The sequence below is a fragment of the Phyllostomus hastatus genome, unplaced genomic scaffold (genome assembly GCF_019186645.2).
Source record: "Phyllostomus hastatus isolate PE091 unplaced genomic scaffold, TTU_PhHast_1.1 phas_contig_159, whole genome shotgun sequence".
Taxonomy (NCBI): Eukaryota; Metazoa; Chordata; class Mammalia; order Chiroptera; family Phyllostomidae; genus Phyllostomus; species Phyllostomus hastatus.
In genome coordinates this window covers 7560180-7581036 of record NW_025333640.1, presented here as the reverse complement: position 1 = coordinate 7581036, position 20857 = coordinate 7560180, and the positions used below count along the sequence as shown (strand labels likewise).

The 20857-nt window shown below is 55.1% G+C and overlaps 1 protein-coding gene across 1 annotated transcript in view; it reads left to right on the top strand.

Moving 5' to 3' along the window:
- Positions 1–8959, top strand: part of RP1L1 (RP1 like 1) — a 42220-nt gene extending 33261 nt beyond the window's left edge. Inside the window, exons 3-4 of the mRNA XM_045830766.1 lie at positions 890–1031; positions 2579–8959. Of these exons, the coding sequence (XP_045686722.1) occupies positions 890–1031; positions 2579–7671 (5235 nt within the window). The 3' untranslated portion in view covers positions 7672–8959. The remainder of the gene's footprint in view (positions 1–889; positions 1032–2578) is intronic.
- The last annotated feature ends 11898 nt before the right edge of the window (positions 8960–20857 follow it).

Sequence of the window (20857 nt, the reverse complement as noted above, 5' to 3'; positions counted from 1 at the left end):
GGAGGAGAAGATGCAAGTGTTCGTTCTCTCTTTTCCATTCCCTTGTTAATGGGACATACCCTTCTAATTTGAGAAAATGAAAGAGAACAGATTCAGCACTTTAAAGACGGAACTGAAGTCCCCAACAGTGCTCATTACCACGTAATGCTATAAATAGCGCAAACCCTCCCAGAGGCAGGGGCCTCGGGGCCAGGTGAGATTTTTCTAAAAGCAGGAACCTATTTTCTGGAACACAACCTAGCACTGATGTTGCCTGCTCCACCTAGCCCCGGACATCCTGCTGGTGTGTGTGTGTGTGTGTGTGTGTGTGTGTGTGTGTGTGTGTGCGTGTGCAGGGGGAGTGACCAGCATCTGGGAGACCAGCTTAGAGAAGCCCTGGAGGAGCTTGGGATGGAAGGGCCGCTGGTGCAGAGAACAGTGCCTTGCCCTTCTCTGTTCCACTAGGGGCAGAAGCAGAGGCGAGGGGCCCAGATTACGCTGGAAAACACAGATCAAACCCAGGAGAGGACCTGCTTGGGCAAAGGGTGAGATAGTGAATCAGGTCTCTGTATGGAAGCTGGTTGCTTAAAAAAAAATGCCTGTCCTGGAGGGTGCAGGTGAGGGCAGGGAAGCAGACCAAAGACTTCATGAAGTCTTTTGCACCTGAGGCCTCCGGAATAACCCCTAAACCACAGACCTCGCAGCAGAAGGGTGTAGTTAGGGAGGAAGATCACGGTGGTAGGACCTCAGTCCCAAGCTGGTTATGGTATTATAGCAATTGGGTCACACATTCGGGATGAGATGGACGAACAGGGCCACAGCGAGTGGATGCTTTTTCTACTGAGTCTTCCCAAGCAGGAGGGAGGTTCTGCAGACCAGGTCTCCTCTGATTCACACTCTCCTTCTTCAGGTGGATTCTCTGAAGGCTCTGCTGCACAGCCCCCCGGTGCTGGTGTGCGCTGGTCCCGAGCCCTTCAGACCTCCAGCAATGGAAGGTGTGAGAAGAAGTGGGACCGAGACCTTATCAGGGCAGACTTCACGGAGCAAAAACGGTGAGCTGGATTTTGTGTTTCCCCAATGTTATTTGCATGGGATAGTGGTTCAGGAGAGCTGGGAAGATATTCTTTCTAGATAACTTAGGAAAGCTGTCTTTGGCTCCAATTCTTGGGCAACCAGTTGTTTGGGGTCTGTCTTGCCTCTTCTCATCACCATCAGCCTTAACTGGGTTGAACATCTGGGGCATGAGAAAGGAGAGTCTGGTACTTAGAGAATAGGGATCAGGAGATCTTGACCTCTATGTTTCTAGGATTTAATATAAGCTTTATTAAGGCCACGGCCATATGGCATTTACACTTTCAAGAGTCATGACTCTCTTAGACGATGGTGGGGCCAAATGATCTAAACCTAAAGATAACCGTCGATCATTCATCCAACCCATCGGCCTAAACATCCAACCATATATCCATCCAAAAGCCTACTCTGTGCCAGAGTTTAGGGTTTGTTATTAAAAAAAAAAAAACACTTTACTTTAAAAGCACAATTAACAACTGTACAATAAGATTTTCAGCAAAATTATTGGAATGACAATGGGCAAATTTTGGTGAGTAGATATAATCTTATACTCTGTGAAAAGCTGTTAAGAAACAACAATAGTGGTGTCAGGGATTGCTGCACACTGGGTACTGGAGATCCAGAGGCCCATCAGCCACAGCTGAAGGAGCCCCGGTCTCCTTTGGTGCTGATGAAAGAGCAGAGCTTCAGGAAGCTTCCTCGTGCTCAGACGGACTCAGGGTGTGTGTTCTTTTGCTGGCCACAGGCTCACCCTCCACTCGCTGCTCCCTCTTGTCAAGTATGAGCTAAGGAGATGAAATGAGGAGGTACTAGGGGTCTTCATTCTTTCTTGAAGTCATTTTTTTCTACCCCCGGTAGTCCCTTCTCTTTTTCATGGGGTGAAATCCCAACTATCAGGACCTGCTATTGTGTGTCCAGGTCTGTCCTTGCAATCATTTATCAACCCCAAAGCTTGATGAGTATTAGGATGATAAATCACCACTAATAATTGCACAGCATCTTACAGTTTACCATCAGGTGCGTGTGCAGCAGCTTATTGATTTTGTTTCCTGTGCTGGGGGTGGGCGGGAGCCAGGCTAGGGGTTCACTCTGGGCGCTGCTGCCCTGCCCGCCACCTCTGCTGCCTATCAGGAACCCACTTTGTGCCAGCGACTCTGCAGGAAGTTGTTTTTCTTTTTTTTCTTAGGAAGTTTTATATACATTGCCTTGCATTGTCCAGACACACTTCCAAAAAGATACCATTATTTTTATTTTACAGCTCAGAAAAAAGGCTCTGCCCAAAGCTACACAGGTAGGGAATGTCAGGGTTCAGACTGAATTCAGACTTCAAGTTCATCTCACTTTGCTCTGCTGGTTCATAAACAGCCAACAGTGGATATTTGTTCTAGAGTCGTTTCTGCCCTTACTGTGTGGTTTTGGAGGTGACACGGTGTTTAGGCTCTTGACCAGCCTTTTTCTCCTGCCCTGAAGCTCCCACCAGCAGCTCATTGACTCTTTCTCTTTCTTCCTATTCTTCCTTGCATGCCAGGGAGCTGGGGCCCAAAGGCCAAGCAGAGCGTGATCCACTCCAGGTCCAGGTCGGGCAGCAGGCTGGGGCAGTTTCCCTTGCTGTCGGAGAGGTCTGGCCTCAGCGACCCCCGAGTGTCCCTGCATCATGCCTGGATGGGTCCTGATCCCGACAGGCACCCTGAGGACACGCCTGCCCAGCTCGGCCCGCTGGTGGCCAGCGATGACGTCGAGAAGAAGGTCCACGTGAACGAGGACGGCAGCCTGTCTGTGGAGATGAAAGTCCGCTTCCACCTACTGGGCAGCGACATGCTCCTGTGGTCCAGGAGGGGCGGCAGGGCCAGCGCCCTCACAGCAACCAGTGGGGACAGCCATCCTGGGGGCTCCTCGGAGCCTGGGACACAAGGACTGGGGACCCAAGAGGCAGCATGCAAGGAAGCCTTTGAACAAGGCAAGTGGCAGCCAAGGTCCAGATGTGAGATCTGGATGAACCCCCTGTACGCCACTCAGGGAGAGGGGACAGCAGCTCCGAGTAGGGCCAGGCCAGCCCCCCATGCCCATTCCAGGGGTCGCTGGAGCCGAGGGGTTGCTGGCAGGAAAAGCAGCAGCAAGGACAGTGTCAGCTCTGCCTCCAGTGACAGACCCCCCGAAGGCTCGGAGCCAAACTCCTCCTGCTGCTCCAGGTCCCCAGAGGGCAGTGTGGGCAGCTGTGACCTGCATCTGTCCCCCAGGGCCGCCTCCCAGAGAGGACCAGAGTGGGGAGCTGGCCGTATACCCCAGGTCAGTGGGGGCCCAGGTCCAGAGGGAGGAGGGCTGGGCAGCAGGGACCACAGCTGCCTGAAACCCAGGACCCAACGTGTGACAGGTGCTCTCTCGGACTCCTCAGCCAGTGCCGGGTCTCATGAGGAGTCCAGTGAAAGGGGCAAGCGGCACCAGGGCCACCACAGCAAGACAAGGACCATGACTTTCCCATGGAAGGCCACCCATGGGGGAGGGCCCTGTTCCTCCACCATGAACCTCTCACGTTTGGGGAACGAGGTCCCATGGGAAAAGGGGAACGGACCAGGTCCCGGACACGTGCAGGCCAGGGATGAGTGTGGGGTGAGACAGCAGCTGGCTTCAAGCCATTTTAGCTCTGGGGACATTGCAGAAGGTTGTTCCCTGTCTTCTACCTGCATCTCAGCCACAGGCAGGAGAAGAAAGCAGGAGAGCAGAGCTAGTGCTATGGCCTCACCCAGCAGTTCTGGCCTTGGCCGAGGGCTCCAGAGAGGCTGCCCGAGGCAGCACCATGGACAAAGGGACACCCACTGCCCACTCAACTCACCTGCATCCAGGCAAACACAGGGGCCTCCCAGCAAAGGCAGGGGCTGCCCAGCCAGCCCAGCACCACCCTTTCCTGGGAGCTCATCTAGCACCAGGAACCCAGTGTCCCGGGACCCAGAGCCATGCCCCTCTGCCTCTCTTCATTCCCAGGATGCGAGGGGGGTCAGCAGTGCCCCCGTCACTCCTGTGAGTGATTCAAACTGTGTTTCTGATCTCTGCCCTGCCCACTCTCCCACAGACGGGAACCATGAGTTCAGGGCAAACTCACTTTGCAATTCATCGGACTCTTGCAGCTCTCTAGCCAACAGCCAGGGCGAAAACGCAGGGGGCGATGTCCCCAAGCCTCCCTGGCACTTGCCTCTGCCTGTTGCACAGCATGAGGTGGGGCAGCCAGGAGCCCAGCAAGGGGGCTGCTACTCAGAGATGGGCACATCCGGGGGCTGCAGGACCCCCTGTGGGGAGACGCACGCCCAGCCTCAGGGCAGCCTGGAGCCTGTCTCTGAGGCCCCCCTGGTATGCAGCAGGCACTGTCCCATTCCCCCCAGGGCGCAGTCCTCTGTCAAGAACCATGGTCTCCCATGTAGCAGCAATGGAGACCACAGTGTGGCTTCGGGGCCAGGGGGCACCGCCCTGGGAGAGGAACAGCTTGATGCGCAGCACCCACGCCCCCCCGGCTCTCAGTCAGGGGGCCCTGGCAGAGCCGGCAGAGCAGCGAGAAGGGGCAGCCTGGGAGCCAGGCCTGGGAGGATGTGCCAGGGCCAGGTCACTGGTGGAGGGGCCGGTCTGGAGGAGCGAGAGGACAAGGGCAGCGTGACACTGGGTGCCCTGCCCCGAGCCTCGCCGGAAGCCGTGGTCCGTGAATGGCTGAGCAACATCCCAGAGGAGCCCGAGCCCGTGAAGTGTGAGACGGTAGATGGCAGCGTGGGTGTGGTCAGGGACGGCACGGAAGGCCCCACTGAGGACCCTGCAGACAGACATTCCCCCAGAAGCCTGGAGGAGCCAGCTCAGGCCAGACAACCGTCCCTGGAAGGGGCCACCAGTGAGAAAGCGGAACCAGAGGGACCCCTCCCAGTGACTGGTGACGCTGGTCCCCAGCCAGGAGAGGGTTTTCCTCACAGTGGAGTTTCGGAAGCCCCCACGGAGGCCAGAGCAGGTGGAGCGGCAGCTGGGGACTGTGGTGTGGGCCAGTGCGTGCTTCCCCGCAGGGTCTCTGCCTCCGTACAGGTCATGAAAGCGCTGATGGGCTGCAAGCAGGGCCGGCCCAGCAGCCTGCCCGAAGTGTCCGGCCCGGTGGGCAGGAGGCTCAGCCGCTCCGCCCAGGCCCTCGTCATGTGTCTCGCCAGGCTCCACTTCTTTGATGAAGATCTTGGGTCTCCCACCAGCAAAGTGAGGTTCACAGACTCTCCTCGGTACCAGGAGCTCCTGAGCACTTTCCAGGCCTTGTGGCCATGGTGTGGCCTCGGGCCAGGTGAGCTGGACTCAGGCCTCCAGGAGTTTGGCAGGTGCCAGGCTCTGCCAGGCCTCAGGTCCCAGGCTGTGACTCAGGACTTCACACCAACATCCTCTTCTGGTGTGGATGTCGGAAGTGGTTCCGGAGGCTCGGGGGAGGGCAGGGGACCCTGTGCCGTGGACTGTGCCCTGGTGTCTGAGAGGATAGGCCTGCCCTTGGAAATATCCCACCAGAGGCCTGATTCCAGAACCTCAGAGAACCCAGAGGAACTGGGAAGGCAGCAGCTGAGTGGTTGCATGGCCTCCTCAAGCTCGCAAGCACGGGCTTACGCCACCAGGAAGGGTGAGGCAGAGGGAAGCAGTGGGGGGCAGATGCTGGGTGGCAACCTGGACCAAGTAGTCGAGAGCAGGATGCAAGGAGAGGCAGTGCAGTTAGAGAAAATAACAGAAGAAGAAGAGAAAGCAGAACTGCAAGGGGAGGCTGTCGGTGGGTTTCCAGAAGAGGAAAGGGCCGTGGGACAGGAATTATCAAGGGCTGGATCTCAGGAAGGGGAGGGTGCACGGGACCATGAGAGTGTGCAGGAAGAAGAAGCAGGAACAGACCCTGCCTCCGCCATGCTGTGCCCTGCAGGGAGGAGAGAGACATGGGCAGAGACCCTTGGGAGCCTCGTTGAGAGGGACTCAAATGCCAGTGGGAGTCAAAGTGGTCCCAACACAGAGCCCTGTTTGGAGGAGCTGCTCAGAGCCGCTGGGACAAGCCACGAGCAAACCCAGGCCAAGTCCACCCAGCAGGCTGGAGAGAAGGGCTCTTCTGCAGCTCTCAGGGTGTCTCTGGACCCTGACCCCCTCTGGGTGTCCAGTCTGCTGAGGAAGATGGAGAAGGCCTTCATGGCCCACCTGGCCAGTGCCACAGCCTCGCTCCGAGCCCGCTGGAGCCTGCAGGGCCATGAACTGCTGGACCAGATGGTGGCTGAGCTGCAGCAGGATGTTGGCCAGCGGCTCCAAGACAGCACAGTAAAGGAGCTGCGAAAGATCCAGAGCCGGGCTGGGAGGAAGACTCCGGGGCCTCCCAAGGTAGCCCTCAGGTGGGAGACGTCCCAGCAGACAGAGCAGCGCAGACATCGCCTCCGGGGCCTGCGCAACCTCTCGGCCTTCTCGGAGCAGCCCCTGGCTCGGGGCACGCTGTCCCTCTCCCTGGAGGGCGTGCCAAACCTCCGTGGAGCCCTGGGGACCCAGCTGGGTGGCAAGGCCGAGGAGGAGGAGTTCTGTCCCTGTGAGGCCTGCCTGAGGAAGAAAGTGATCCCTGCGTCCCCGAAGAGCACAGTGGGCATAGCCAGTCTACCCATCAAAGAGGCCTTTGACCTGCAGCAAATTCTGCAGAAGAAAAAAGGAGGGTGTGCTAGTGGGGAGACAGCAGGCAGGGCCCCCGAGAAGACAGGGATGGAGCTGCATCAGAGGGACCCCTCGGGGACTGGGACTGTCCAGGGAGCTGATGGAGGCCTGGAGCCGGGGTTAGGCCAGGGCGCTGGGGCCAGGGAGGGGGATGAGGACGAGGACAGCCAGACTCTCAGCAGAGGTGAAGATGCAGGAGGAGCAGAGGAAGATGCAGCTGCTCAGCAGAGAGGAGGGAACACAGGCCCCCGTGCAGGCCGCCACCCAGAGGCAGCGGAGTGGGAGAAGCAGGGTGTGGGGCTCAGGGAAGGAAGCCCAGAGGAGGGCTCTGGGGCCCGAAGTCCAAGTAGACAAAATGATGGTGCCGACACTGTAGAAGTCCAGGAAACTGAAGGAGAGGGACAGCCAGCGTCAAGAAAAGGAAGTCAAGGTGAGAAAGAAGGGAGTTCTGGGGCTGGCCCGAGGCAGGGCCAGTTGGACAAGGCTTCTGGACCCAGCAGCTCAGACCCAGAGAGGTGGCCCACACCAGCCCCTGCCGCAGGCAGAGACACCCTCAGCCACAGGTCAGGCGAGAAAACAGGCCTCTCCTGGTCCAGAACATCCTCTCTAGGAAACTGCTCTCAGCTCTCCCAGAAAGGCTCCGAAGAGGAGCTTTCAAATGGAGATATGAGGACCTTTAGCGATGAGCCCAATGGAGTCCCTGCTTCAGAGGGAAGAGTCACAGTCATGTATTCAGAAAGCTCCACCTCTGAGCAAGAAGGGCCCTCCGTGGGCTTCGGGACTCCAGAGCCAGGGACAGGCCAAGGTCTGACCCCTGAGCCCAGACCCGGCCAAGCCTCTGACTTAGAAGCTGAGGAGGTAGTTAAACATCTCTCTGGGACAGAAAGGAGGCTTAGAAACCTCACCATGGATAGGGCAGATGGCTTTGACCAAGACGATTTAGATTTCTAGAGATCCAGCTGTGAGGTGGTCATGAGTCTGGAGCTCTGTTTTCACTCATATTTTGTCTACAAACCAGAGTGTGGCTCAGCACCCTGGTGATGTGTGAACGTGGGGGGAAGATCAAAGGCATGCCGAGGACTCAGCCACTCCTTGGTGTCCGGGAGCTTCAGAGGGCCGCCTGCCCGCCCGCCGCCCGCCCCACGCTCTGTGTGTGAGAGCTTATCTCAGATCTGCCCTGTTATCACAGGTCATCCGGCCCCACCGTTTCCCTGCAGGACCCAGGAGGACAGGACTGACTGGAAATGCTCCAGGGGAGTTTTTGTTTGTGTGTTTATTTGTTTTTTTTGTTTGTTTTCTTTTTGTTTTGGGGTTTTTTTTTGCTAGCAAATGTTTCTCATTCTTTTGCCTATTGATCTCCTGTTATGTTTCTCCTTGGCCTCTCTTGGCACTCACCTCGTTCGACTTTGAGGTACTTCTCTGTAGTCCTGAATATATTTGGTGACTCTGCAGATGTGAAAAAATTCAGGGAGAAGCAGATAAATTCAGGGTCATTGGGCAAAGTTTGCTCTCAGCCCCAAAGTCCCAGTGTATTTCCTTAATTTGTGTATATGTTTTGGGGGTAACAGAAACGCCTGGAACAGGCAGAAAAGAAGAAAGAAGGGAACTGGCCACCCACCATCCCATCGCTCAGAGAGAACTTGCGTTAGAGGTTGGGCGTTTTTTCTAACAAATGGTCTTTCTAACCACTTGATAGTGGATGTCTCCCTCATACAGTCCTTTTTCTAACTTTACAATGTAAGAATTTCCCCTCTTTATCTTCAGATCTTCATAAACCTACTTTAATAACTGAATAATACATCATGAGAATATAAAATACTCTACTGTACCATTGTACTCTTGTTGACCATTTAGATGGTTTTCATCATTTATTTAAACACTTCTTTTATCCTGAACTGCAGGTGATTTCTTTAGGATAGAGGCCCAGGCACGGAATTTTTTCAAGGCTCTGGCTGTCTTGCTGCCACACTGTTCTTCTAAAGGTCTGTCCTAATGGACACACATGGCCCGACGCCCTCCCATCCGTGTTTGGTCGGGTCACTAAAATGAGAAAATGTCTGCTAATTTTATGGACAAAACCTGTATCTCCTTTTAATGGGGTACTGTTTTAGATATATTTGATCACTAGTGAGATTACAACGTTTTCTAGGTTGTTTTGAAAGCGATGAGCAAATAAAGTATATGTGCTTGCCTTTTGCCCATTTTTCAACTGGAATCCTTCTTTTTTAAATGAATTGATTTCCATGTGCCCTTCAAAATATTTTTAAATTTTTATTTATTATTTTTGAGATGTCAAAATTGCCCACTCTCCGTATCCTTCTTCAGCCAGCCCTGGCCTGGGTCCTGCTGGAGAGGGAGCTTCCTGACGGGACAGGCCTCTCGTGCATGAACCCTTGGTGTGCTCAGGCGAATGAAGGTGGGATTCTATGCTGCACGAACAGGTGTTGTTCACTGGTCCTCCAAATGTAAATGTTAATAATAAAAATAAAGCAGATGCTGAGCCTGGGCTGCGTCCTCAGGCCTGCAGTCATCGTTCCGCTCTGTTTCTCCGTGCTGGAGGTATTCTTAATAAACTTGCACATTTTAAAAATTTCTGTGGAGGTGATATGCTAAAGTTTTTACAGTAAAAGTCTATCTCTCTCTCTAGGAATCAGTATGCTAGCCAGATGCTCCCAGGGGAAGAGACAGCATTGTGAGCTTGGTTTAGAAGTGGTGAGGTGCAGAGGTGTCCTGAACTTGTCACTGTTTGTTGATGTGGAATTTCCACTGTGCACCTCTTCTGTGACTTAAGTCTCACGTCGTCCCCTAAGAGATATTCCAACTATAATCTGCTACCTCCCCAAGTGACAGAGACAGCCATTCCTGGCACCTCCAGATCTGGCATTTAATGAAGTGGCATTGCCCATCTCTGGTTGAGAGAATGCAGTGGAAAGAGCACGGGACTTGGGGTTAGATGACCGAGGCTCCAGTTCAATGACAGCCCCTCAGTTTCAACGCCTGTGAAATGGGCAAAACAACGTGTTCGTCACTGCACTGTTGAGAAGTAGGTCAGATCCTGTATGAAACTTCATTATACACATGTTGGGAAGATACCAGTACTTTCATTAGAACTGCTGCTTCCTGAGGCCTATTATGTGTCAGGCACCATATCAGACACAAACGATCCCAGTTAGTCTCTCCAGCACATCTGGGAAGTAGGCAAATGGACATGTCATCCCCGTTTCACAAAGGACGCACCCGAGGCAGGGCAGACTGACATCAGCGTGCCCAGGCTCATGCAGCTTGGAAGGGGCAGAGCCAGAATTTAGACTGGGGTGCCTCGGACTCCACAGTCCACGTCCTTTTCCATTGTATCACATTTTCTTCCTTTCAGTTCAGGTCCTATAAATCAGTAACTTGGCTAGAGGTGATCAACGCATTGTTGAATGAATTTACTGCAAAATAGTTAGGACTTAGGAAAGTAAATACACTGGGATTTTTTTGCTCAACTGATTGCATTTTGTTCTTAGTAATTGTCTACTTATGCACAGATAGATACCAGGAGCTGGAGACAACGTGATCTTATGAAGGTGGAACTTAAACTGAAAGGTATCTCTCCAGGGGATTCTCCTTTCAGGTACAGACTCCACCGCTTTAAGCCCTCAGATATTTCTGAACTTTATATACATTTAAAAAAAACTTTTTTTTCTCTTAATGACCAACTCTGTGTTTTCCTCTGATTTGGTGATAAAGAATTTCAGAGCCATCAGCTAAGGTGAGGATTTTTCTCTATCCCCACTCCTCCCACTTTTCTATAGCAACCATATTGCACAGCCTTGCACGGGCCTCTGAAATGCAGCCCTGCTTGAAAATGTTGGTGTTCCCATCACCCCATCCTGTCCCTGATTCAAAACTCAATTCATTTGTCACTTCGAGTATTGGCCAAGTACGTATAGTGTCAGTAGTCATGCAGACGTCTTCAGCCAGGACCCCTTACAGTAAATGGAACAGGGAAGTGAGTGGTGGTGGAAAGAAACCAAGCTCTTCTCTGTCCTAGCCTTTAAGCTGGTGGGGATCAGATTCCAGCTCAAAAGCACGGTATTTCAGTGGCTGAGAACTGAAGACCCAAGGACAGGGGCTAGTCCCGGAGCTTCTGACCTTATTGATCTGAATTAAGATGCCAGCACAGCTACTTGGTCAAACTCCCAGATGTGTACAGTGGGCCACCAAGGGGGCCCATCACTGATCTAGCCCAGCTTCCTCTTCCCAGGTGAGGAGACAGACCCATCTTGCACAAGAGAATTGCCCAAGTCACATAACGAGACAAGTGGCTGGGCTGAGACCAGAGAGTGGGTCTTTTTCTATATCTCACTTTGTACCCCTCCTTCCCAAAGCGCAGGGCAGCCCTGCAGAGAAATGCAGCAAGCAGCACACCTGCTCCCTGATAATCCAGCCCCCTGCTCCCTCACCTGCACACCCGCCTACCTTCCTCGTCATCCCAATTCGCCGCTTTCTCGTCTGTCCCTGAGCCCCAGGCACTGTCTCTAGAAGGCCCCGTTAAGGTGTCCAGTGGAGAAGTCACCTGCCTTCAGTCTGTGAAGCCCTTGTTACAGTGCAGCTGTGAAGGGGACAGTCCTGAGAGGTTTCCAAACCCAGCATGGGCCAGGTTTTCCCCTTCACTTTAATGAAGTGAAGCTCTCCAGGTGGAGAGCTTTGTTAACATGGACATTTCCACTCAGGAAATTTTGGCTCAGTGCATCTGAGGTTGGGCCCAGGAATATGTTTCAATAAGCACCTGGGAGGAAAAACACATACCCCCCTACCCGGTGGCCTGCCAGACCATTAGCTTTGCTGTTCTCCCTCATTATGTGGTCTTCCCAAGGGACAGTGTGGGTCAGTCACAGCCAACCTCTCTCTCTCTGCCTCTCTCTCCTGAGATGCAATTAGAGTAAGGAGAGATCACTGTTTGCTGGCCCTCCTACCCACTCCCAGTGTCCACTCCCAGTTGGCATCTCTGGCCCCTTGCTGTCCATGTGACTCACCTGGGGTAGACATGGACCTGGGCCCCCACAGTCTTCGAGCTCATGCCCTTACTTACCCACTGACCCAGGCAGAGCGACCCAAACCTGATTCATGACTTCCGATGAAATAAGTCAGGCACAGCCTCCTGGGGTAATGGGCCCAGGGGTCTGACCCTCCGTCTGCTGATCCTTCCCAGTGTCTGTGCTGGGCCCTGGCATGCAGGAGGAGAAGGCAGCTCCCCTGGACCGGGTGTCCACCCTTCCACTGTATCCACACCCTCACTCCAGACGCCCACCCATTCCTCTGGGGTTTATGAGGCCAACGTACGTCCTCCTGGGTTCTAAATGTTTAGACCTGGTTTCATAGCCCAAGACACCCAGTGCATCAAGGAGAAGACCCACTGGACCTCCACAGGTCAGGGAAATGCCCCACTGCCCGCCGCTGCTGCCGTCCCTCTTCCATTTCCATCTGCATCCCCCTCCCTCTCGATTCCCTGCTCCCACCACCCTCTCGACCATGAAATCTCTGCTGGTTGCTTATTTCCAAACATCAGGGCTTTTTTTAGTCATCATCTCCCTGCATGGCAGTGGCCCACACCCCTAATGACATCTCTCTGGCCCTGGGACAACGTCCCCTCCTCATGCCCCTCACTAGCCTGGCTCTGGCTGCTCATTCTATGCTGGCACTTTGAACCTGAAACACTGGCATCTCTGCACCCTCAGCCCATTGCTCTTCTCCCCTTTCCTCTCCCTGGGTGAGTCCACCCCCTCTCGCTGTTTTTGCTGTTATGTTTCAGCTCGTGACTCCCGAATCCAGGGCTTCAGCTCTAGCCACTACATTTTCCGCAAGAGCAACCCACCCAGAGCAGAACTCATCCTCCTTCCCCAGCCTGTTCCTCTCCCCACGCACTCACCCGGCACCACCAGTGTCCATCCTACCCTAGCATCTGCCCCACCCCAGCACGGCAGCACGATGCGGATGAAACATTGTGGACACTTGAAATGGGCTAGGCTCTCTTCCAGTTTGGCGTCCAGGGGAGCGCCAGGTGGACAGGGACCCTGGGCCGGGTCTTGCCTAGGAAGCTTGGGTGTGAGGTGAGGGGAAGAGCATTCCACGTGGAGGTGACAGGCAATAGGAGCAAAGAAGCGGGGAGGTCAAGCGTGGGCTTGCACGGTGAATAGTGAATAGTTAGGGTCCCTGGAGCCCAGGGCATGTGAACGGAGAGCACAGACACCTGCGGGAACCCATAGCAAAAGGCACTGGAACCCTAGCCTCCAGGATAGCCCCAACCTTTGACCAGAGGCATCGAAACAGCCCGGGGAGAACTCAGCTCTGCCTGGAGTGCCCTTCGGTGGAGGGTCTACTTTGTTCTTGAAGATGCCCTTTCCTCCTCTCCACAAGAAAACCAGTGGTCTCTAAACACCAGCACTCCTAAGGTGTATCTGGAAGAGGCTTTTATGTTCATCGTCACCTTTAATCCTTGCCACAGCCTTACAATGTTGTCTGACTGCCACTTTATGGAGGCTGAAATGGGTTCAGAGGTGAGTCGCCCACGGATGTATGAATGGTGGATGCGAAAGCCATGGTTTAACCCAAGTCTGACTCTCCTGGGCCTGGGGACTTCTTCTACGTACCCTGGCACCGAGCCCCACACTCCGAAGGACCTATCACCTTTCATCACTGGACTGGGCTTCAAGCCCCATCATGTACCCTTAGAGCCCCACTGCCACATGCTGGCCGGGCTGGTGGCGCTTGGCTAGGCTGCACCTCCAGCCCCAGTGCAGTGCTGCCCTTGATCCGCCGGACTGAGTCTTCCAGGTTCTCACGTCTCATAACCCCAGAACCCACCCCCCTAGCGGCCATCCCTCATCACGGAAGATTCCTCTCCATGATAAAGAACCAGGAACTGGTGGCTTTCCAACTCCGGGCAGCCTTGGGAAAACACTGAATGTCTTTGTTTGTCACGAGGACTGGGGCACCAGTGATACTTGGCATGTAGGGGTGGGCCAGGATGCCGAACGCCCTGCAACAACGTGGGCCAGTCCCTCTCAGGGATGGGTAGTCCCACCCAAATGCCACCGGCATTATTGCTGCCACATTTTATGATTGAGGAGACTGAAATTCAGGAGCATAGTGGCTTCCCCGTGGGCACAGGGCTAGGAGCAAATAAGCATCATCTCCTGATTTCCGTCTCTTCTCAATGAATCACAGAAAGAAATGAGACTTTCCTAACATTCCAGCCTCCGGGCGAAGGGATGAATGGCTAACCTACCGAAGCTACATCAGTCACAGTAGTTCCAGGAAAGGACAAACCCAGGACAGATACCCACCAGGTGCAATGGATGGAAAGTTGGGAAGTGACTCATTTCTTGGAAAAAGCTGAACCCCACATCCTATCTTGTTCTGCCCCAACATGGGGAGCTTTTCCTGGGCCAGGAGACAGGCTCTAACAGGACAGGTAGTTCCAGAAAATGTTGGGGACCCGGGGGTACAGAGAACACTTTACAGATCCTTTGTTCCACGATTGAAAAGCGACTATCTCTCTTCGCCTTCCATGCACGCCTGACCTTCCCAAATATGTCAGAAGCAACCCCTCAGAGAGCTTTGGATTTCAGGGCTGAGGGTGATATGAGGGTGATAATGCGTACTCAATAAACTGAGTCGATTCCTCCCTGGGTCCAGGGCTCTTTGTAAACCCTACTATGACACTAGAGAGTGTCCAGTTCATCCTCGTCTTGAAGATGGAGCTTATGATTTCTTCCAATGTGTTCATTGCAACTGGATGCCACAACAGCACCACGAAGGCTCATTAGCACAGGGGTTCCCTGCATTACTCGGACCTGTGTGTCAAGGCACCCTGTTTGCCAGGAGGACTGACATGTGTTAGCACTTTCACCCAACACAGGCTGAGCAGCTGTGTGCTGCCAGGCACCGAGCCAGCTGCAGAGCACACAGAGATGAAACCTCAGGCCCTGATGCGCCCCATTTCCTGTACCAGCCTGTGTGGAACCTCCCTGGGGTTCCCTGGCTCCTACCCTCCTGACATGTAAGTGAAACAGCAGAGCAGTGTTCCTGCTCCCCATGCCCACTGATGACACTGATGGCACTGATGGCAGAAACTCCAGGCGGTGGCTGGGAAAACTGAGAGGTGCAATGGAAGTGGCCTCAGCAGCCGCCACAGCAGCAGAAGGCCAGGCTGTAAGAGTTATTTGACTGGTGGCAGCGGTAGAGTCAGGCTGGCGTGAATTTGTCATGAGTGGAGATGGAGGGTCAGGGGGCTGTAGGATGGGGTGACAGTAACTAGGAGAAACCACAGAAAGCCATTTGGTGTGGTGGCGGGTGGGGGGAGGTGGTCTGTGGGTAGTGGGTGTAGGGCAGAGGGGAGCTAAAATGCCGACTGGTTCAGAATGAGCTCTGAAGGCTCCCCAGGCCGGTGACCGGAGAGATATCCATTCTGGAAGGCAAAAGTGTTGTGATAGAAGGAAGAAGGGCAGCAGTGGGGATGGAGCTCTGGCCAATGCGGGGGCAGGCCGATATGGGGGTGCCCCCAGGAAACCCAGACTTCAGCCTGCCCAGCTGGCCACTCGGCAGTGGCCGCATCTCAGAGCCCTAACCCGTCATCGGGTCCCAAAGACACAGGAAGGACTGACTGGGACTCTAACTGAGGGGAGGGTTGCTGTCAGGCCAGGGGGCAGCCAGGTGAGGAGAGGAGCCAGGATTACAGGACTCCTGGGTTCCAGAAGGCAGGGTCCAGGCCACCACGTAGGGTGTGGCCTTCTGTGTTGCAGGTGCTTCTGCCTGAGGCCGTGCACTCTGACGGCCAAGATGGCTTCTCCACTCCACTCGGCTTCCAGTCCTGGCTTTGTCCCTGACCAGAAGAATGACCCAGGGTTCCCATGTCCTTAGAGGGTCCAGCCATTGCTTCCTAACTCGGGGAGCCAAGGATTCATGAGGCCCTCCCTGTGGTTAGTGGCCACGACAGAGGAGCCAGAATAAGAAAAGGTGACGTCCCAACTTACCCAGAAACTCGTGGCTTTTAGGGCTGCTGACAGTACTGCTGTTTTTCAATTCTCTTTGTCATGGAAGCGTGAGACTTTCAGATCAGGGGGGCCGTATACCTGCTCCATTTTGGCTCTGCCATTAATCTCTCGGTGTTACTGGAGCTTAGCGCCTCATTTGACAGAGGTCCGGGGAGGTCGAGCCCTGGCCCAAGGTCACAGAGCGAGTCAAGCCTGGAAACCAGGGCCCCTGGTTGGCAGGCCCACACGGGCTCCACGGCCCCGAGCGGAAGCCTCAGAGCCCAGGCTGCCTGCTCTGCTCCTGCGGGTGGAGAGCGCAGGCCGGGAGGGCAGTGTCCCAGCCTAATTAGAAGCTGTAGAGGATCGGGGACATGGGGGGCCGTGCTCGCAGATTAGTGCACCCTCCATAGATCATAGGCATGCCAAGGACATAATAAATAATCTGCCCAAAGGTTTTAAAGGTAAAAATCAGCAAACCATTAATAACGTTCCCAGCACCATACATCACGCTGAAATCTTCCCATTACCGCACCCTGAGCCGATTCGCATTTTCTAGGCTGGTTTTTTTTCCCCTTCCCTTTCCTGTGTGTTCTGCTGCAGCCTTGAAGCCCCTCCCTGCAGCCTGCCCGAGCTGGAAGGAGAGGAGTGTGAAACCTGTTCGGATTCACCGTGGAGACTCTATTCAGGTGTGTGGGGTCGGGCCGGGCGGAGGCAGGGGTGTCCTTCCATCTCCCTTTCTTGGAACCCACGATTCTGCCTCTGCTTTTCCCTTCAGTGGGAGGGATGGAGCCTGCCTACCTCTCCCTCTGGCTTTAAGTAAAAATAACTCTGTAGCACCCCCCGCATCTCTGAGAGGCCAAGGAGGTTCAATTAATTAATGCAACAGGGTCACTTTAAATCCAAAAAGTGCTGAAGGCTGCACCTTGCAATTCCTGATGTCCCAGAGCTCTAAGGAGACAGCAGAGGGCTGGGGCTCAGGCTCTGAGATTTGGGGGCACTGGACACGGTTTATAATTTTGAGGGTACCCTGAGGCATCCAGCGAATCCAGAGCGGGGATGAGGAGATCAGGAGGAGAGAAGCCAGGGCAGCAGGCTGATGACGGCCTGTGTGCAGCCCGGGGCGGCGCCCAGAGGTGGTGACAGGCAGCGAGGCAGCGAGCCAGGGAGTCACACTGGAGTCTCCTCTGCCGCACAAGTGAGAGGCTGGGCCGCAGCACTCCCTTTTGGCCTCAGCCTCCTCGGTGAGAAAAGACTGCCCTTGGCCTCAGCCACGTACCACCCTCCATAAGTCTCTGAAGGGCACGTGGATGCGTGGCTCCGGCCCACGCCGCAGTCACATGGTTTAGTGGCTGCAGAGTACACACCGAGGATTGAAGGATAGCACGCCAGCTAATGCTCCCGCCTATGAAGGCCCCCTTAGAGGCCACTGTAGGTGGACTTTCCTGGAAGAGTGGGTGCCATCTCAACTCTTTCGTCCTGAGCTGGGTGACTTCAGACCAGCCCTTTCACTCCTCTGGGCCTAGTCCCTCACCTACAGCATTCCCAGAGTCCCTTCCCACTCTGACTACTAGGCTGAGTCACCTCCCTGACTTTCTATCCTAGAGTCGAGTTATGTGCTGGTGGTTGTGCAAAACCTCTGGTGTAGCCCTGGGCTGGGGCCTGGGACCTGCCAGCCTCGGCCTTTTTTGGCCTTGACTAAGTCACGTACCCCTCCACGCTCAGGGTTCTGTACCAGTCCCCCAGCCCCCACACCTCCCACCTGAGTGGCCCAGCAGTTTACAAAGCCCAGCCTGGTTTCCCTTGGCCCTCAGCATGGCCCAGTGAGGACGCAAGGTAAACTCTGCCCTGCCCATTCTGCAGACGGGCAAATCAATGTGGAAGGATGCGCCGGAGGATGGAGAAACCCTCCGGTGAAAGGCCTCTCGTGGAGCACCCTCAGGTGGTGGCCGGCAGCACAGGGGATTCTCCGAGAGCCTGAGGAGACTGAGGCCTGCTGGACAAGGACTGTCCCTCTCCACAGATGAAGCACCTGTCCCTCGAGCATCTTGGGGTTTAGTGTAAACCACACACACTGTGAGCCAGAACTCAGCTGGGAATCACGTTTCACAAGAGGGACCCCGATGCCCTGGGCCTGTGAGATCCATCCCAGGCTGACTGTGCAGGACGAGTGGCAGAAGGGGCCCCACAGTCAGAGAGAAGCTTGGGCCCCAAGACCACCAAGGTGCTGGCTTCTCTCTCTGCTGGCAGGTACCGGGGAAAGCCCAGCACCCTCCCAGGCTGGAGGGGTGTCCCAGGAGCACATCACCTCAGCTGCAAGTGTCCTGAGGGAAGCCTCCCTCCAGTGGAGGGGCCCCAGGCGTACGGTAGATCTCGAGGGCCCCTTTGGCAGACCCCCTCTGTCGTGCCTTCTCTGTGTCTGCAGTGTGCCCATCGGCCACACCCTGCTGACTAGTCGTGCCATTTGGGACAAGTTATCTCTGCCTGTGAGCCTCAATCGACCCATCTGTGATGGTGGGCCCAACGCCTGCCTGACCAGGCATTGTGAGAATGAGACGGCACAATAAACAAGTTATTGTGTGACAGGTAGGAAGCCCTTTGCTGAAGACGAGTAGAGAGCTCCTGGTGTGCAGCTGGGGGAGAAAGCCCATTCTCACTGGAGGGGAGCGGCTTGGGGAAGGTTACATGGAAGAGATAGGCTTTTATCAGCACGTGGAAGAAAGGGGCAGGGGTTTGACCCGGAGGAGCTGGGAATGGGGTGGGGAGATTCCAGGGAGGGGACAGAAGGGTCAAAAGCCCAGAGGCTGAGAAGGCAGGGAGGGTCCAGTTTGACCAGACACAGGAATGTCAGGGGAGGGGCAGACGTTTTGGCCTCGATGCCTGGCTCCGAAAGACCTCTCCTCACACTGGGCTGGGCTCCACGGCCCAGGTATCAATGCGGATGATAGAATGCACTTTGCCACCAGCTGTCCTGAGGGACTCTGGCTTCCCTCAACTCCCTGTCACTGTGACAGATCCTCGGCCCCCTCTCAGGCCTTGATGGATGGCCCCCACACTGGGTTTCATACATCTCCGTCTGCCCCAGAAGCTGTGACACGAGTAATTGGTGTCATCTCTGTTGATTGCATGCCAAATGCTGACAAGACAGTCGTAACAGGGAGCTTGTGCACTCGCTGCCCTGGATTGTGTGGGTGAGGGAGCTGCTAGGAACTGACCCAGCGTGGACCCCAGCTCTCTGGGGGCAACCCAGGGAGAGGCAGCTGGCCCTACTGGACCAGTTGGGAGACAATGCAAAGCTCTCTTGGCCCCAACCTGGAGGACGTTGGGGCCAAGACTTCCTAAACTGATGCAGCTCAGTGTTTGGCATCTAAGATTTGCCTCCCAGGCTGCCCCCAGTGTCGGGCACACACCTCTGATCAGTGCAGTCTGCGTCTGCTCTGCATCCTGGGGACATGGAGGTGGAGACCTTCCAACGTCCCCAGGCTCCTGCCAGCAAGGTTGCTACCTCTCCCCCACACAGATGATGCAGCCAAGGTTAAATGAGTTTTACCTACAAATACAGGTTGAAGTGTGGGCAAGGGGCAGTGCTTGGGGGTGTGGTGGTGGGGACTTAGGAGGGTGAAAGCCAGGTCACGTGCTCATGACCAGGTAGAGCTTGCATTATGCCAGGCCCAGTCTGGCTGTTCCAGGGCCTTGACCCCTCTGACCTCCAGGGTGGAGAGGGTGGAGCAGCCTCTCAAACGTCTGATCTTTCACAAAAGGAATGCAGCCCCACCCACCCACACACCGCTCAGCTGAGAGGCCCAAGGTGACTCGGGAACACACACAAGGGCCCTCCCAGGTACTGCAGAGAGAAACACCTCCCACTCCTACCACCCGAGATTCCCAATCAGAGCTCAACCGGGAGAAACGGGGTCGGTTGGGGGTTGCCCGGGAACTGTGCAAAATGCCCAATTCTCTCGATAGCTAGAATCCTCCCCTTCAATTTTTGCCTTACAATTAATCCAAAACAGCTGGACCAATGGGACCTATCCCAGTGGCTTCCTTCTAGGGCCTTCCAGAACCAGCCCCTGTCTGACCTGCAGACGAGGTCTGGGAAGCAGGCATCCCTTGCCAGGGACTGCGGGGGAGCGGGAGGTGCCCCCTCCTCACACCAAACTCTCTCCATGAGAACTCCGGACAGGAACTGCTCTTCGGGGTCAGCATCAAAAACAACTGTTTGCAGCTTTGTTTGGTTTTGCTGGTCCGTGTGTCTGGTTTTTGCTCCCTGGTGACGGCTGCCTCGGCAGCGCCCCTCGCCAGTGAGCCGGGCTCCGCGACGGGCCCTCCCTCCCGACTCCGTTTCACCGCCCTCCCTTGCTTTCTTTTCTTCCATGTCTTGTGTTGTCCTCTCCATTCTCTGTGCCCTCCAGGGGGCTCTGGGTCCTTTTCGGTGTAAGGTGGGCTAAGCAATGAATCAGCAGACACGGTCTCAGTATCAGAGGTCTGAGTCTCCTACGGGAAGTGGCTTCCTGGTCTCCACCTGAGCCCAGGGTGGGCGTGAGTGTATACAGGGCGGGCAAGAGTAGGCTCAGTGCTTGTGTGGAAAATAACACAGTAATTAATACACAATACTACAAACGTCCACTCTGTGTTTCTCGCACTCGAAACTGTAAACAGTGCTACTTTTGCCCCGCCCTGTGTGTTCTACCTGCATTTGCTCCACACTGAGTACATGCCATGTGCCACAGATAACGTGGAGGTGGCACTTGGGGCACCTCAGGCAGAAAGACAACTGTGTCTAATGTTTGGCTGAATCCCAAGATATCTGTCTATCTGCTGCCCCAACTCCCAAGCCGCCAGAGTGATGGGCAGGCCTGCCTGGGTGTCCTGTGTGCACCCAGTTGCTCTGCACCTCCTTGGAGGTGTCCACGAGCCCTCCTGCTCGGCATGGGGCTGGCAGGGAAGCAGAAAAGTGACTTAGAGGTCACCGGGCCTCCTGGAGCCAGCTCTGAGGTCATCCTGGGAGCCACTCTCTCTTGTTGTAGCTGTGGGCGCTTGCCCACCTGACCAGGGAGGGCTGGAAGGTCCCTTCTCAGGTTAATGATCCCCTGCCCCACCCATGGAGAGAGAGGGGGTTG